Genomic DNA, 19,516 nt, shown 5'->3' on the forward strand with positions numbered 1-19,516 from the left:
TAGAGAGAGAGAGAGAGATTTATATTATAATATTCTGTTTTGTTTCTCGCAATTTTTGGGTATAATTAAATTTAAACATTTTAAGAAAATTTTCAGTTTACAATAGTCAATATAAAATCAAAATAACATTTTAAAAATCTTAATTATTGTTATCCATGATTGAAAATATCTATAAGAGCATTTGATGAAGTATCGTGACACGACACATTCTGTTTTTATTAAAAATCTTAGAGAAGTCTTATAAAATTATCTTGATAATCTTATAAAATTTGTTCTATTATTATATTTCAGTCGTGTTTAAAAAGATTTCCGTTTTATATCTTCATGATTGATAATATAAAATTGACACATAATAGCAATAATACTAATAATAAAGAAAACAAATTTTTTTTTTTGGAAGGCATTCCCCTTTGTTGTCATGCTAGAGTTCATATAGCTATATAGGTCAAATATATAAACCATAAACAGATATCTGCTTTGAAACATTGATACGGTATAAAATGTAAACATAAATACGTTAGTCGTCGACGTAATTTCGTAACACGAAGGTGGACACGTTTCGTTCCTAATCAAAAAGTGAATGCGCTGTGCGTAGATCGTGCCAATGAACCTTGCGAGTGATACAAGTGCATTTTATACTGTACGTCATTTCTTCTAACGCAACAGAATCTAAATATAGCGAACGGACGTCATTTTAATGTCAAATGACATCAAAAATTCTGGAATAATGTAAAATATTCTGTCTTCTTTCTAACTTAATAACCGAGATTCCACTAGGTAAGATTCAAAATAGAGTGAAAAAATCGATTCTTCTAAATTCTCTTGACTTTGATAGAATGCAAGATTTTCATAAATTATTCAAAATTTGGAGATAATAATAATAATTTGAAGATAATAATTCTAAATTTTAATAATATTTATAATAATTTTTAATAATATTTAATAAATTTAGAGAGATATTATAAATATTATTTATATATTCTTGTCTTATGATATGTATATACTTATCTTTTATGCGTATATAATTAAACATTGAAACTGACTTTATTTTGATACAATTTTTTTTATACGGTTACCCCTCTATCGAGATTTGACTTTATTTTATAAATTACTGACATTTTTGGCCACACATCGTAAACTATTAATAACCATCAATAATGCTGTATCTATCAAAACCATTGACATTTCAACCACATCATTATAGTTATAGAAAGAAGCATTGTTAATGAATTTTTTTTTGCGAAAACAATATGAATTAGTAAGCTATTATGTATATGTCATACATGTTAGTAGAAAATTATTGCAACGATATTTTTGTTAAAAGGATACGTGATTGTAAAATAAATTGCGGAAGAAATATATTACTTTCAAATAATGCTCCGCAAAAATAATATATATGTACGTACAAATAGACTACATTGTCAAAAATATGAATCAAGAATTATTCGCAGAATAATATTTTCATGTTAAAGTAATGTGAGTAAACAAAAAAATACGATATGTTATGTAATCGTAAAAAAAAGATATGTTGTATCTTTATCAAAGTAGCAAAAATTTCGTAAAAAAGATAAATTATATTATGTAAAACATATTAAAAATTTATAGTCGTATTATTAAAAATAATCGCATAATGACATTTTTGCGTTCAAATAGTACACAAACGAGATCCAACATGCAATACATCGTGATATCTTCAATGTCATGATCATTGTTAAAATTATTGTCTTCCTCCATGTAGGTTTTTTAGTATGATGCGCATAGAATACAGGAAAAATTATTCTACTGACGAATTAAATAATGAAATTCATAAACAATGATATTACTCTTGGGAATTACCCATATTTCCCATCTAATGAATGGCATTTACATCTTGACGCGTTTATTACAGATAAACGCGGAAATAAAGCATTAAAATATGAGTTAATGTAGCCACGACGGTTTATTAATTTATCAGTCGTCGACAAAATGAATGTTTCGCTTATTTTTACTCGTTTTATTTCATATAAGGAAAATTTATCCACGAATGGATGACGATTGTTTTTGCATCATGTTGGGCAAAGTTGCGGTTACAGATCATTGCATAAAAACGAAACGATACCGCAGAGATGCAACAAATTCAAGGCTGCAATTATCAAACATGTGTGTAAAATCTCTTTTGTGTGATATGTGTTAATTAATTTTATATTAAATACATCGTGTAAAAATGAAAATTGAATGCTAATTTTAATAAGATATAACTCAGATAGCTATATTCTTTGACTATTCTATTTAACGTCAAATATATACTATTTTGAGGATTTTCTTACAGAATTATCTATAAATCTTTGTAGAATATTCTTGTGTTAAAAGAATATTTTATAAATCTGCTTAGAACATTGTATTTAGAACGATCTCATTTTGATGTTCTATGTAAATTCATAAATTGTTTTTTTTTTCACTTTATTAGAATATTCAAATATTCACTAAAGGATATTTATAGAATGTTTATAGAATACGTTTGTGGTATTTGAAAATCTCAGTAATGTAGTAAAAATAGAAGCTTATTAGAGATCAAGATTATCTTGCAGGATTTTCACAACAAAAGTTGTCGCAATACGCGACGATTTTGCAACAGTATTGTGACGACGTCACGAGAAATGTCACGAGAATCTTGTAAAAGTATTTGTCGTTAAAAACGTTAGAAGAATAATCTCTTTGCAAGAACTTATGAGTAATATCATTGTTTACGAATAATGTCATTGTTTAATTAGTCAATAGAGCAGCTTTTCGTAATTATTATGCAGAATATTAGTTCTTTGAAGAGTTCGTATATTATATTATTTGTGTGACGCATTGGATTCCAAGGCGATCGGCTTAATCGCTGTTTATGCGCGAAATTTGGAGCACGTGCTTTCGCTTAGAGGTACTCGTTACGTCAACTTTCTCGTGTTTAACAAGATAGATAAGGATGAGTCATAAAATATTAGAATGATCGACAGGATCTATAATTGCATAAATTGATCCAAGAACTTATAAGACAAGAAGAACTGAGAAAACGGTTATATTGATAAAAGTATTTTAATGTGTTAATATGTCGCATCAAAGTATCCATTTACAGACGTAGTTTTGCTTCAATTTTATTGAAAATTAGAAGAGGGCGATAAAAAAAAATCTATTTTAACAATTTCTTGTATAATAATTTTTTTCACATTTAAATAAAACATCTTATTTTAATCGTTTCTCGTGATAGCTGCATATCAATCTTTATATTCAAATTAGAAGAAAAAGAATGGTTTTATTTCATTTTATTTTATTGCTTTTTATCTATTTTTTACCTATTTTTATATTTTAAAGTTCAATATCTATCGTTATTGAATAGATTATTTTTAAACGCTTTAAATTGTATATTTTTAAAGAATAAAATAAAATAATGTATGTATATATTATGATAAAATATATAACAAAGAAACAAATTATTAAAAAATCAAGGAATGATTGGAAAAGATAGTGTACTCTTTAACTGGTATTCAATTCAGCTCTGTGCCTAACAATCTCCAGTATTTCTAAATGGGTCGATTCGATATGGATTTATTGTCGAACCGCGAAGTACTCTGGCACGACTAGTGTTATCAGATTGGCAGATCAACTGAAAGCACGTGACCGATTAAAATGCCGCAAAACAACGAGATTACCTTGAAATCTCACTGTTGGTATGGGTGCGAAAATGACTGAACCACGTCTGTCTCTGCACGGGACCGGTCACGGGACACTCACATAATTGCATAAGTGTAAATATTTAATGAAATTGATATAGCAGCTAGCAGTGGTTCTCAATATATATTTAATTTTTTCAAAAATTTAGAATTTTACAATTTAGAATTTGTTTGTCATTTTTTATTTTTCACGCAATTCAATTCGATATTCTCTCAAGAAAAATAATTTTTCGAAAAATGCTTAAACTTCAATGAAAAGTTTCGAAAAGATCCGATTTCTAGCAAGATTAAATCCGAAGATTTTTTATATCTCTTGAATAATGATAAGATTAAGCCTTAATGTCATATTGGCGAAAGTTTTTAATACGTTGATTTATATCGGAAATCTTGCGGCGACTTTTCTTTTACAGAACGTAAGGCGTTACAAGTCAACGAATCGTCAAATAAGTTATAAATCATATTTTTTAATTGAATATCAGCATAACACATATTAATTTATACGCGCAGTTAACAAGCGTTAATCGCGCAAAACCCGTGATCAATAAAGATGATTTACGAGCGTAGTGTCAATATTTATTGTAATGAATGGTTGATTAGGGATACGGAAAAATTTTAACTGAGCGATTAATCATTTCGCTAAAACAATATGCCGCGGAAATATATTACATCAGGGATTCTCAACTTATTGCAACATTCCGGACAACCAGTGTTACGTAAAAATGCAATTAATTAACACAATTATAAAGATATGAAATGCATAGGCGTTATATCAAATATATATTTTTATGTTATTATAATTAGATACTAATATATAAAATAAATCTTTTCAAAAAAAAGATCGAGACTTTTTCAAAATTGTTTTAATTAGCAAATGAGTATAATAAATTAGAAATTAATTTATATAGAATTAAAAAATAAATTTATATCAAATAAATATATTTAAATTTATATCAAATATTGTATTGTGTGAAAGAGGAGAACACAGTAATTTTAAACGGTTAATTTATTCGAAACCTTTTTGAATAATAGCCATTTGTAATCCAGATTTCTTATTTATTTGATTTTGACACTTTATTCTTCGTATCTGATATTAGTCGAGATAGATACATAATAGAGATACATCCCTATTGTTAAATATTAGATTCAGCGAGACGAAAATATGTTTACCTAAAAGATACCTCATCGCGACAAACGCGAAAACAATTTGCGTATAGTTTATATCGATGCTGAACAATTTATTTACATTATCAACTAACTTTATCGATGATATGAGCATCAGTATCTGGCCTAATTGTCAATGTAATTGTTTACATTACTGGCTAAACCAGGATAAGGATTTTATCTAAATATTGATAACTTCCAAGATATAAGATATTTTGTAATTTATCGAAATATTAATGTAAACCTTGAAAAATAGTATTGCGTAAAGATGTATAAAAAAAAAAATCTATCGTTGCATAAAATATTTGAAATATTGAATGAAAATATGAAGCGTCTCTGATTAGTTAAAACTTGCGCTGTAGTTTTACGTCTGTCGCATCTACGTGATGGATTTCTTAAATAAATATATTTTTGTCTCGTCAAATCTACAGTATTTAACAACAGAGAGATGATACAATCTCGACTGTTATCATTGACTAATACAGATATGAGATGTCAAAACCAGGAAAACAAAAAGTCTAGACGATAGAGTCATTGCATGTGTACATTGTTTTATAATAAATATCAATTAAAACTTGTTTTAATTATATTTTTATTCTAATACTTTTTGCTTTAATTATTACAGATTACAAGTGTGATGAGCAGCCTCAAATTTCATGAAAATCAGTAAAGCGGTAGGAAACAAGATACATAGAAAAAATCCATTTTAATTTGTACAGATTTATATCATTGTCCACCTAGTTATATCACTTTCTTTATTAACATCCAAATATATTTTTCTCGTGATTTGCAGAAAACAAATGTAATCGATATATCAATCTATCACAAAGACTGTAGCATCTTATCTGTTGAATGAAGAAAAATGCGCGTGATAAGACATCCATTAATATTTTACAACAATTAAACATTCGGGGAAACATATACTATCGATGGATCGAAAGTAAGTTTTTACAAATTAATTCGGTATCGGAAATTCAGTCTTATCGTAATATTTTTCACGATTAATTGCTAGAAGTGACGGGTATTAATCGAAAGCTCTTTATCTCATCGTAATAAATACTGTTTACCCAATGCAGTCAGCGATACAGATTACCTGAACGACGGAAGAACTCATGAATCTAGGCAAGGTTTAGCAAGATAGCTGTTCGGGAATTTTTAAAACTAACTCGCACAGATATGCGGTGGGATTTAAATGCTAAAATATTCTAAGCAGGAGAATATCGTATAGAGAGAATATTATATTGTATAGGAGAATATTAAATCGTTAGCATGTGATCGGTGACCGAAGCCGCGACCAAGTCATCATGTGACGATTACTGTTCTCCACGTCATCGCGGGGGAGGCTGAGGTCGTTCAGGAGAGAGGGAGTTCGCCCCATTCGTGAACCACGACGCGTTTAAATGGCCGGCCGCGCGTCGATTCCAATTCAGTTTCGCCATTACACCGCGAAAACCGGTCTGAAATCTCGCATACCCCCGTGTGATATATGAATATATACTTATTGTAGATCTTTCGGAAACATCTTTCTTATTTTTGCGTTTCGTTTTCGATGATTCCTGTGAATATAAGTTAGTAATAGCAATAATAACTGGAGAGACAGAATCGGAAGAAAATTGAACATTTATAAAAAGAGAATCGGAAATTATAAGAATTTCTCGTAATTTGCAAAAAGCATTTAAAGCGAATGTTTCTTTTCTTTTGTGACAAATGCTTTTTGCCGCTTTGACAAAGCGGCATTGAAAATAAGCGCTTTAACGAAGCGCGATGATGTTTCGAGCTAGCAGAGAGAAGTATCCTCGGGATTGAACGTGAAACCCGAATTTCTTGATAAAGAAAACTGCGCTTTGGCGTTTTGTGATTTTTCTTCTCCTTGCAAGGACAATCTTCGAGAACAAAAACGGATCTTCTTCAAACCAAGTACTTAACAAATACTAAAGTAAGTGTAATATCTGTTATGTCTCCTTTTATCTTTATCTGTTTCTATACAACTATTAGACGTATTGAAATGAAAATTTTTATCAAAAAAAATATCAAAAAAGATTATAATTTATCTCAATTTCTGAATTTTATTTTAATCTTGATGATTGTGCTTAGAAATAAAATTTTGCAATTTAAAGATGTAAACTTGCTTATATTCGATATAAAAATTTATTATAAATTTATTATTTACAGTTTAATCGAAAACATGATTTTATGTGTAAAACTTGATGATGAATGTAAATGAAGTAAAAAAGAATAAGATGCTTTGTAGAATAAATTTTCATAATTACGAGAATCTATGATATATATGTAATATTGGCATAAATGTATATACGCAAAATCATCAGCGCGGTGCGAATTTATTCGCAAGAAAAAAAAAGTGAAAAATCATTCTGTTTAATGTTTGATAGCGTTTGATTATGTTAATGAAATTGCAATAATCGTGAAGAGATTATGAATAAAATCCTATTACATGAAACATCAAATAAATTTTCAGTCACTCGTCTACTCTTCAATTCATTGGGTTTTCAAACTCGATTTAACGCATATAATTTGATTGCTCATAGTAAATTTCTTCACAAACTTTGTTGATAGTTTTCTGTCTGTTTGCGACGGTCGTTTGCTCTTCGCGATAGAAGATTTTGATCGAAAATTATATTTTAAATGAGAATTTCTTGTGATTGATTCTCGATTGACTTTTGCAAAGAGTTACGACAATTCGCGTATAATAGTTAAAATTCAGAGACGATAATAATTAATCCTCTATCGATTTGCATAATCTAAAATCAATCTATCTGTTTACTATTTATGTAACTTTTTAGTATCGTGTACAGCCTAATTTATACCTACTCCAATTCAGATAAACTTTGGTAGACCTTGTGATATATAAGAGAATGTCACTGCCAAAGTGATAAGCGATCTAATACATGTTATGCATTACTTTTATCAATTGATGATCTTTTCTCTTGTAAATAATCTGATTTGACTAATGCTCATTAATGCAACAAAAGCTAGATAATGCAGATATACATTCAGGAAGACATAGCGTATCAACGGAGCAATGCATGTTTATTAAACGAAGTTCAACACGTGATTCAGAATTTATGCGGCAAATTGCATATTTTAACGAACGTATATACCAACGTGTTATAATATTATTAGTATATTCATGATAACATAATTATCTATATAGATTATCTACATTAAGAATACGATAAGTGCACACGCACAGACACAGAGCAAAATAAATGTCATTTAATGCAAGAGAGACAGAAAATGAAAATTCATAATTTATTAACTACTAAAAAAAACATTTTTTGTTGATACACCATTTTGAAAAATTAAAATCATTGCTATCGGTATTGAGTTAAAAACTAATCAAATATGCAAATTTATGATATCGTCGTGGAAACCCCCCTTTTATCTATCTCAAACAATGACGTAATTCTTCCGGTAATCGTATTCCTAAGATCGTATAATTATCGTTTACTATACATATAATTACGGTTGTAGATACATATTAGAAAAATTTTCTGCCAATAACCTTCGTGACTGCTTTTAGAATTTTAGACGATAAACATATGATGTAAAGCGGGACAAATTAATTATTAATATGATAAGCAGTTTTGATATGATATATTTCTTCTTTTTCGGCTTCGATCGGTAGCACTTGCAGTAATTAATCATCTTCGAATCATACAATTGAAATATACATTCGAAATATACAATTGAAACAATTGTATACGGTTTATAAATATCATATATTTTTACACGAAAAATGTAGAAGTTCGATATTCTTTCCAAGTGTGATTCTTATCAATTGTTTTAATTTTAGAAATATATATATTTTTGTATCAAAAAATATAATTAAAAAATCAATAAAAAAGATTATTTTCTTTGTACACATATACAAAACACATAAATAATATCAAAATAAGAGAAAATTAACAATTTGAATTGAAAAACGTTTTAATAGATGACTTTTTTGCTAGAATTACATCACATCATTTTTTTTATTAGAAACAATCAGCGCAGACAGATATACTTTACTTTTATTTCCTTTTAAGATTGCCCTAATTGCTTGTTAAAGTATACATACGTATATGTATTATGTGTGAATCACAAATTTCATATCTGCGATCAGTACAAAAAAATTACAAGGATGTCTGATGTATTACTCAATATTTACGATAATTGAGCAAACTGCCACTTTTCTCGCGGTTCTCCAACATATCGCTGGATAAAGAGATAGGAAAAGACGCAAAGAAAATTTCGCAAAATGGATATCATTGCAAGAAATATACGTGTATTATTGTTGCATGATCGTACAATAGACTTTCTTGACTTTTAGAAAATGCAACTTGTAAGCAAACGTCAATATCAGCGAAACAATCAAACAGATAGAATGACGCCAGCCAATCGAACCCATTTATAGTAATTGCAACTTTTAACGATAAATTAATTCTATCGACAATCAAATGTAACTGTTTTAATCGGCAGATTGTACTTTGTACATATGCAACGATACATTTTATCTTATTTTATTTTAACAAAACGTAGAGTCTTTTTTTAAAGATTTTGTTGAACTTGAAGATACTTATCGAAAATTATTATCTGAAAACATTAAACAAACGATGCTTCTTAATAATATACCCCTAATGTAATAGTAAAATTGCATGATAAACTGATTAATATTATTTAACATAAATAATTTTAAACAATAATTCTTTTTTCATTTTTTTCTGTTTTCATAAAATTATAATGTGTATATGTAAAAAAATCATCAAAAAAACTGCGGTTAAATTAATTACAATTGATTAATGTACTACATAAATAAACACAAAGACGTTGATTAAACTGATTATCGATTTCAGAATATAATAAAACGAAAAATAGAGAAGCATATTAAAAAATAAAATTTATCAGTTGATTAAATTTTTTGCGATTATCCATATAATTGCAATAATTAATGCAATTTTAATGTCGAAATAAAACCTAACCAGCAAATATCTCTGTGCAATAATAGCTTAAATTATTTTATTAAGCGAATTTTTCTATGATAAGAAAATATGATATTAGATATGTAGTTTACAAGAGCAGGAAAGAACAAAAAAATTTTGCTAGAAACATTTTATCATTAACTTAATTTAACAAAAATTAAATTAAAAACATAAAGATTGGAATAAAATAATTTAAAATTAGAAAGAAACAAACTACAAATGTGTTATTATTTCGAAGAATCTCTTAAATATATCTTGAAACTCAATGCATATAAATAATGGAATTGTAATTTTCTTATGGTTTTAAAAACTAAGTGGATGAGAGTTTTAATTTTTAATGTTTAATAACGCGAAGAGATAATATCTGGTGGGGCCAAATGCACAAATATACGCCTAAATGTCTCGTGGTTGGAAAGTAATATCGATCTGTGTCCAGGACGAGATACAAGATTGAAAAAAGTTATGAAACTGCGCATCTTACATAAAATAGGGGCAATAGCCATTACGATAACTGCTTTCACGTAACGCAGTCGGTGAATCGAGGGCTGCATTCGCGTTGCATTTGCTGCATTTAAGCGATGCTGTTAGCGAAAAAGAACCAGTGATCATATATTAAGAAAAGCAGCTTAGATAAATAAAATTATATCTTATTCAAAAAAATATTGGGAAAAATTAAACAAATAAAATATTTATGTAATGAATTTTGTCGATAGAATTGGATTAATAATTATTGAATCATTGTAATGTTACATTATGTTACATTACTTAAGTAATTTACTCGATTATTTTGTTATTTTTCAATAGAACAGAAATAGTTATCAATTTTATTTATTTAAGACAGTTTTTTCAGTGTAGTTATGACATCTTGTATTTATATTTTCTCAATAAATATTTAGATAACAATTGCAATAAATCACGTCTCTCACGTCCTATCACGTTCTATTTACAACATAGCAATTTTTATAATGTATCATTCCTCCAATGAAAAAGTAGGGAAATTAAAAAGATGAAATTCTCGTGACAATAACATCGCCTTGACTGCAATTAGTGCACGGTTCATGACCAAGTGAAATAATAAACTCGTGATATATCTCTTCTGTTCGCAAATATTATTTCCAATCATCTTAACTAACAATCGAAGTATCACGATCATATTACTACATGTTATGATTAATCTAATAGCGGTTGAAAATTTTGATCTCTTGAAAAACCCAAATATCTCATCAAAAACATTTTATTCCCTATAACAAGTAAATTACTTTTTATTTACGCTTTATATATAAAATAACATATTATCTTAATTTTCTTCATTTTCTTGTGTAGATAATCTGTGTAAATAATTTTATTTTATGGATATACATGGTATTGTTGAATTATTCAGCATCTCGACCGCTATTATTTTGAGAAATCGATTAAATTTTATATGCATTGTATCCGTTAAATTTGTATTTTATTTTTTTCAGGATGAAAAACGGTAACAGTTCGATAGACAGCGGACAAAGGTTGGAGGGCTACGTGAATCACGGCTTAAGTGAATCTACCAACAATGTGGATCTCATTCACTCGTATCAATCTTTTCATAATTCGCACGGAAATCACCGAGACATACAGGGTTCCTCGGATTTTATCTGTAAGTTTCAAGTGATGATGTAACATGCAAATATCGGCGAAACCATATTTTTGGCTAAATTATAAAGTAGACATGTGAAAAGAAATATTTATATACACGTGAACATATACGCTCTCTCTATTCAATAAAAATCGTACTATAAATCAATTTGCTTCTTGCATGCGCGGCGAGGATGCCGTAAAAGTAAGTATTTGTCAAAATTCAATGAATGAAAAATTCACCTGTCGGACAAGTATACATTAATAACGTATCTTATAAAATCAATTAAAATCCTGTGCGTAATTTTATAATAAGTTACTTTATATATATATGCTCGCACGTGATAATAATACAAAAATTTTTGTCAGTTTATATTTTAAAAAACACATGCTTTAAAATGCAAATTATAAAATACTGTTGAAAAAATACATTTCTTACCATTTTATTTACAAAATATTTTTGGGGGTTTTTTACCTGTTTACGTAACAAAGACAACAATATATATTGATTTGATTACATTTCAAAAACTTAATGATATCGATCTTGGTATCGCGTGGCTCCAAAGTTTTACAATAATTATCACAATCTTTTTTCATTTGACATTACATGAATAACTTTTTTGATTCGTCAAGAGTATTGTACAATATTTAATAATCACTAATAAAACAATACTTTAAGCTTGATAAAATTCCGTTGATAATCTTTTTTTAGCTTAAAATAAGCTGATAACAATTATTTCTGTTTCGATAAATTGTGTAAGATAACGTAAATTAATATAAAAATAAGATAAGTAACTGATATAAAAATAAATTATTATATTAGATTGTTTTTTGTTTATGTAATATTTGGCAATCTTATTTTTATGCAAGAGTCAAAAACGCATCAAATATTACTAGTTATTTCACTGCTCATTTCGTTTTTTAAGAAATGTGTATATTTCATATATAAAATATTCTGCATAGAAAAAACTAAAAAGAGAAAATTATTAAAGAATTTTCGCCGAATTTGTGTGTGCTACGAAATATATTCAGTGACGTTGGCAAACGCAAGATTACAGCAAAGTAATCTTACGATTTATGCATATCGTCAATGATTTTATTCCGCGAAACTAGTTCGCCTTCCTTGGCGCGACCAATGCAAAATCGGCCTTCGGAAAAGCGGACGTACTTTAAAGATACGTCTCGGCACGTGCCTGGAAGTATATGGTATTTTTTTTTCTTCTTTGTATGTGCCTTCGCTTGGCGAGATAATAAATTTAACATAATGTCCGCGTGCGATATATGAGTACTCCGTCCTTGTCACTTGCTTGTCACGTTACATTTTCGTATATGCGAAATTATTTATGGGTTAACGTGATAGATTGCAAACGATATGACAGATGTAAATCCCTAAAAAGTACATGGAAATTACGAATCGTGATAAAATTTAAGCAGCTACTTTTTTTTAGATTATTTTTATTTATTTTAAAAATTAAGCAAAATTATTTATGGGTTAACGTGACAGATTGCAAACGATATGACAGATGTAAATCCCTAAAAAGTACATGGAAATTGCGAATCATGATAAAATTTAAGCAGCTACTTTTTTTTAAATTAATTTTATTTATTTTAAAAATTAAGCAAAACATTATATGGCCGAAATGATGATTAAAAAAAGATGAAAATAATTTGTGTTCTGTCAGTATAATCGTTTAAGAAAAAAGCATACTTTCTTAATATGTACAGTTTTTATAGAATTTTACAGAATTTGACTTAAATAATGACTATTGAATAATGTGTGTGTGATACCAAAAATAAATCAGTAGATTAAAGAACACTAAAAATAAGTTGACCAATAAAAAATTATTTGCATTCTAATAAAATCTTGTAATAATTGATAATAATTGATAATAAGACTATCATTATATACGTAATATATATAATATATTTGAGGAATATGAATTAAACTTGTATTCTTTATATTGTTATCAATATTAAATTTATAAAAGAGTATCAGAGATGCAAAATAAAATTAGAATACTAACATAAAATCAAAAATAATTTTAAAATATATCCTCATATTTTATATATATATATATATATATATATATATGTGTGTGTATATATACATACATACATGATTATATTATAAGTATATGATTATTTTTGCTTGCTACATGAATACAGTGATCGAAGAGTCAGGAGATGATGAGGTCAAGCAGCAGGAAGGTCTTTTAAGCTCGGCGTTGCAATATACAAGGCGGCGTGCCAGGGCCATATGTACGAAGAAAACCCTTTACAAAAGATTGCCGCTCTTGAGCTGGCTACCAAGGTATAACAGTCAAGATGCGCTCGGAGATCTAGTGGCCGGAATTACCGTGGGTCTCACCGTTATTCCTCAGTCACTAGCGTATTCGAATGTCGCCGGTTTACCGCCACAGGTACATAAAAGAGACATTTATTGCTTGTTTAATGATTTACAAGGGTTACATAAAGATTATATCGGGATTACATTGGCGCAATAGATGTTTGACCAAATATCCTTTCTAGACTAATTTAAAATCGATAAAAAAAATCGAAGAGCCAATAATTAAAAAAAAAATATGTGATTAAAAATAAATGGTTCTTCCCAAATTAATTTTCAATAGAAACAAAGTAATATGCAAAACTATACTTTTTAATTATATTTAATTAAATTTTACTTTACTAAAATTAAACTTACATAAAGAAATATGATATTGTAAATTTCTAAAAGATAATTCTCGATGTTTCCACTAAGAAAAAATTGAGAATGTCTTGCATATTCCCATCTATATACATGTAAATCATTTTTTATTTCAGTACGGTTTGTATGGTAGCTTTCTGGGTTGTTTCATCTATGTAATTTTTGGATCCTGCAAAGACATACCCATGGGACCTACTGCAATAATTTCTTTGCTGACTTATCAGACGATATCTCATTTAGACTCCCCGATACAACATGCGATTTTGTTGTGCTTCATAGCCGGAATTGTAGAGTTAATAATGGGTATATTTGGTCTCGGTAAGTCAACTTCAATATTTTTACAAGAACAATTTAATTTGATAATCATAAAACGTATAATATAATCATAAAGTATTTCAATGTATCTAAGAAAAGAATTGTTGTTGAAAAGATTTTATCTAGTTTCTGTTTTTCAAATTAAATTAACAATGAAAATATTTTTAATATAGATGCACTTTGAATTATCTCTGAATATGAGCAAGACAACTTATATCGCATTAAATTTGACATTAAAATGTAACTTTTTCATCAAAAAACGTTTCGTATTATGGAGTGAATGTAAAATGGATAGCAAAAATAAAATTTATTTCATTTTTTAGGATTTCTGATAGATTTCGTCTCCGGACCAGTAAGTTCCGGATTTACGTCGGCGGTGGCTTTGATAATCGTCACGTCGCAAATCAAAGATATCCTTGGCATCCCTGCCAAAGGTTCCCAATTTATTGAAATGTGGCATAGTATCGGTGGGCTGATACACGAGACATCAGGCTGGGATGCTACTCTTGGAGCATCTTGCATAGCATTACTGTTAATTCTGAGGGTAAGTTTTTTTTTTAATACTTTTGATAAATTTTGAGAGAAAAAACAATTAAATCATTAACACATACACACACACACACACACACACACACACACACACACACACACACACACACACACACACACACACACACAAAAAGAAAACACATGATCTCTCTACACACACACACACACACACACACACACACACACACACACACACACACACACACACACACACACACACACACACACACACACACACACACACACACACACACACACACACACACACACACACACACACACACACACACACACACACACACACACACACACACACACACACACACACATACAAGAAATCTCTTAATTAATTATTAATAAATAATATTTTACAAAGAAAATTTAATTTAATATTAATATTAATGTTATTATCTTTATAATATATGTCTTATAATGCGATATTTGGATTACAGTTATTAGCCGCGTGCAAAATTGGTCCGGACAAGGAAGAACTTCGTACTACAAAACATCGCATCATGAATAAATTCATCTGGTTAATCGGCACTTCACGAAACGCGCTTTTAGTAGTAGTTTGTGGTTTATTGGGTTGGAGTTTCCAGGATAAATCGCCTGTCAAATTGATCGGTATGCGATACAAATTAATTTTTTTGGAAACCAGTTTTGTGCAATCACAAAACAAATGCCCAACTGTGCTAACAAACTTTTATAATCAAATAAATATATAGAAAAATAAAAAAGTATTATATATAAAATTTACTACAAATAAAAATTATTTGTAGTACCTATATTATTAAAAAGATAAATTATTAGATCTTTAAATATATTATGATATAAATTATAACAGAATATTATGTGTATATATTATAATAGAAACAATTCAAAAGTCCGATGATCAGTTTTAGAAATTAAACCAGACTAAAATTTTTCATCACAGGTCATATACCAGGAGGTATGCCCGCTGTACAAATCCCACCTTTTGGATACATTAAGGATAGCAATACGACGCTCACGTTTATCGACATGATCGGCAATTTAGGCAGTGGTGTTCTCGTTATACCGCTCATCTCTCTAATGGAGGATATCGCTATTTGTAAAGCCTTTGGTAAGTAATTTATCAGAAAATACATAATAGAAGATTGCCTTTCGCTGCGTCATATAAGATTGCATCATAAAAATGCAAAACAATAAACACTTTTAAAAATTATCTTGGCTATACAATCAAGTAATTTATATAGATCTTATTATGAGATTGTTATAGGAATTATACTTTTTTGCAGCTAACGGAAAAGCAGTAGACGCTACGCAAGAACTGATAGCGATCGGTGTGTCGAATATTGGAAATTCCTTTGTACAAGCTTTTCCGAGTACAGGATCTCTCAGCAGAAGCGCAGTGAACAACGCTTCCGGCGTCAGGACACCGTTTGGCGGTGTTTATACCGGTGAGTTTCACTTGGAACTTTTATAAATTAATTATTGCATTTTTTCTTCGCTTGCGAGTTGGATGTAAAATCAAAAAAGCAAATAAGGCTCATAAAAGATATGTATTTTGTCAAAATTCACGTTGCATCTCGACTGTTATCTTTTAAATATTTATGCTATCGCATAGAAATAAGTCTACCACATTCTTTTTAACAATAAGATAAATTATATATTATTCAACATAAATTTTCATTCTTCATACGATGTAATATTTATATATGTTTTGTTTTCAGGTGTGTTAGTAATTTTAGCTTTGCTGTTCCTTACCCCATACTTTAGTTTCATTCCACGTGCCACTCTAGCGGCAATCATCATAGCCGCGGTCATCTTCATGGTTGAAGTCAGAGTCGTGAAACCGATGTGGAGGACGAAGAGTAAGAAAACACGTTTCATAAATGTGATAAATATCAAATAAAAATTTGAGATATATCACGAATGAATTATTCCTCCGTGTTTCAGAGTCAGATCTTATCCCGGGGGTGGGCACGTTCATCGCGTGTTTGGTGCTGCAATTAGAGATAGGTATTCTCTGCGGTGTCGGAATAAATATTCTCTTCATCCTCTATCATGCCGCCAGACCGAAAATAACCGTGGAGAAACTCAAGGTAATTTTTTATGATTTACTTTAAAAAAATAGGAAATCGATTCTTTGCATTTAGCGAGTGTTCACTTTAATTCAGTATTCTTGATTATCCTAAACTTGATTGTACTTTTCTCACGAATTGTATGATATTTTTTATAAATACAGAATTATATAGAGATACATTGAATTTCTCTTGTATCGTGATTACAACTTTCAAAAAAAAAAAAAAAAAACGAAATTTCTTTGACTTTTGTGATTTCATTTTTCACAACAAATTTTCATTTTCTCAATTTCTCTTTTCACAATCAATTTGACTAATCAACTTTTCTGTCCGACAGACTCTTCACGGCATTGAGTATTTAATGTTGACGCCCGATCGTTGTTTGATCTTCCCGTCGGTGGACTATGTGCGCAATTTGGTGACCAAATACAGCCGGCGTGCCGAAAGCGTTGCAACGCCTGTAGTGATCGACTGTTCACACATCTATGGTGCGGACTTTACGGCTGCTACAGTCATCGAAACTTTGACAAAGGACTTTGCCTTAAGAGGCCAACCACTCTTCTTCTACAATCTGAAGCCGTCAGTATACGCCGTCTTCGAGGGTGTCGAACCTACGGACTTTACTGTTTATTATACTCAGGAAGCATTAGACGACTTGCTGAAGGAGAAGGGATATACGAAGCAAATTAAATAGAAGGCGACATGGAGAGCCGCAATGGCTAGAATTTTCGATACATTAACATTTTCGAAGCGTATTCTTTAAAACTATCTGAATCGGCAACAGTTGGTTACCGAGAATACGCGAGAATTGCAGAAAGACATTACTTTGATTAGACTTCAAAATAATGCGTTAATTTCGCCATGAAAGCGAAACTATAAAGCAATTATATATTTATATACCGTTGTTCTCGGCGATATTTTGTGCGTGTAAAAGTTTATTGTGAGACTTGGTAATTTCAGGTATTTAAAAAAATATTTTATTTTTACTTTTCACATTTGGAGATTCACGCAACTTAATATATAGCAATAGAGAAAGTATCGAAATAAAGAATACGCACATAGAAAATATCGTCGATCTATATTCAATTTACGTTTAATAGAAAAAACGTAACTTGTCGCGTGTACTATAACGGAGAGACACGAAACAATTTTGATTCTCACGTAGAATGGAATTAGTAATCGAAGAACGGCTGGAAAAATACTGTTGTATTTCTCGAATATATATATATATGATATTACTGCCATTATGTACTTCGAAAAGAGAGATACTATTAAAATAGATTGGAAATATCCTATACGATAGGTATGATACAAAAAAAAAGAGAAAGAACATTCAAAAATCGTGTAAAAAATTAAAACGCGCATCCTAGAGGATGTCTTTATAACATCTATAGATTCTTTTGTCATCTTAGAATATTTATTTAACTTTTCAATGAAGCAAAGATATATGTATATCTGTGTTACATTCTCACATCGATATTTAGTGTTTTCAGTGTATTTGAAGTCCTTATTTAAAATCGTAATGCATGAAAAAGATATATAATATACTGCATTGTACATTTTTATACATTTACTACTTCATCCAAAATAACACTTCGTGTTCTGGAAATATATGTACATATGTATAATAAGTTCAAACAATACTGTGATAATTTTATAAATAATGTTTAGCGTACAATCGACGAAAGATATTCGTCTTCCGGCGGAACCGCAGCTTCCTCCGTGATAAATAGCAGATATTTCGTGAATTTTTAAAATGTTCTTATTAGATCGATATCACTGATTCACAAGCGTATTGATGTTAAATTTCATTATAATTTGATCAACTAATAAGAAAAGATTTGTAATATATATAATTAATTTAAGATATGCAATTTATATGTGGCTCATCTTTTTCATTATATTCCTGCATTATTTTTTTGGAAAAAGCTCTATTAAAATAATAATATTAACACAAATAATAATATTAATACAATTGTTATAAAGGCGATTGTAATTATAAAAATAATTTTATATTAGTTATTATAACTATATTGATCATGATTATAATATATGAGAAAAGTTTATAATTTAATTCTTTATATAAGTTAAAAAAAATAAAACAATTTTTAAACAATGTGCAGCAATATAAAAATAAAAATAATAATTGTACTACATTCCCTTTCGCAGCAACAATAGATTGTTGAAAGATGTTGAATTCAATACGGTTTGTTGCTTTAATAAAACAATGTGTAGAGAAATATTATATACGTAATAGTTATGTACGCGTGCGTGATTATATACGTTACAAAAGAAAATGGAAGCTTGTGGTAAATCAATTAATAACATCACTGAATCGGCATTTTGTATCGAGAAAAAGCTTCATTCATTTAATCAATTTGTAAATAGTTGAATATGTAGTTATGTCTATCAATCCTCCCGTAGTAATTGTTTATTTTACACTAG

General features: G+C 29.2%; 1 protein-coding gene across 7 annotated transcripts; it reads left to right on the plus strand.

The window, feature by feature from the left end:
• Nucleotides 1-376: 376 nt before the first annotated feature.
• On the plus strand, nt 377-19,486 carry LOC115234344 (sodium-independent sulfate anion transporter). Of its 7 annotated transcripts, none has more exons than XM_029805357.1 (14): nt 377-777; nt 3,516-3,767; nt 5,479-5,527; nt 5,647-5,793; nt 11,296-11,462; nt 13,607-13,860; nt 14,261-14,462; nt 14,783-15,003; nt 15,461-15,632; nt 15,943-16,110; nt 16,286-16,447; nt 16,721-16,861; nt 16,947-17,092; nt 17,409-19,486. In XM_029805357.1, exons 4-14 carry the CDS (start codon nt 5,783-5,785, stop codon nt 17,763-17,765), a joined length of 2,001 nt encoding a protein of 666 aa, XP_029661217.1. In that variant the 5' UTR covers nt 377-777; nt 3,516-3,767; nt 5,479-5,527; nt 5,647-5,782; the 3' UTR covers nt 17,766-19,486. The 7 variants fall into 7 exon arrangements, with proteins under 7 accessions (XP_029661217.1, XP_029661216.1, XP_029661218.1 ...); XM_029805360.1 differs by lacking the exon at nt 3,516-3,767 and adding an exon at nt 6,731-6,789 and having other exon boundaries at nt 387-777; XM_029805359.1 differs by lacking the exon at nt 3,516-3,767 and adding an exon at nt 6,635-6,789 and having other exon boundaries at nt 388-777.
• Nucleotides 19,487-19,516: the final 30 nt, after the last annotated feature.

Source organism: Formica exsecta, unplaced genomic scaffold, assembly GCF_003651465.1.
Source record: "Formica exsecta isolate Colony F162 unplaced genomic scaffold, ASM365146v1 scaffold2, whole genome shotgun sequence".
NCBI lineage: Eukaryota > Metazoa > Arthropoda > Insecta > Hymenoptera > Formicidae > Formica > Formica exsecta.

Bases quoted from the DNA above. Each gene is read 5' to 3' on its own strand.
- LOC115234344 (XM_029805357.1), top strand. The intron at 11,463-13,606 runs GTAAGTTTCAAG...ACATGAATACAG, and splicing joins GGGTTCCTCGGATTTTATCT to TGATCGAAGAGTCAGGAGAT. The intron at 13,861-14,260 runs GTACATAAAAGA...TTTTTATTTCAG, and splicing joins TCGCCGGTTTACCGCCACAG to TACGGTTTGTATGGTAGCTT.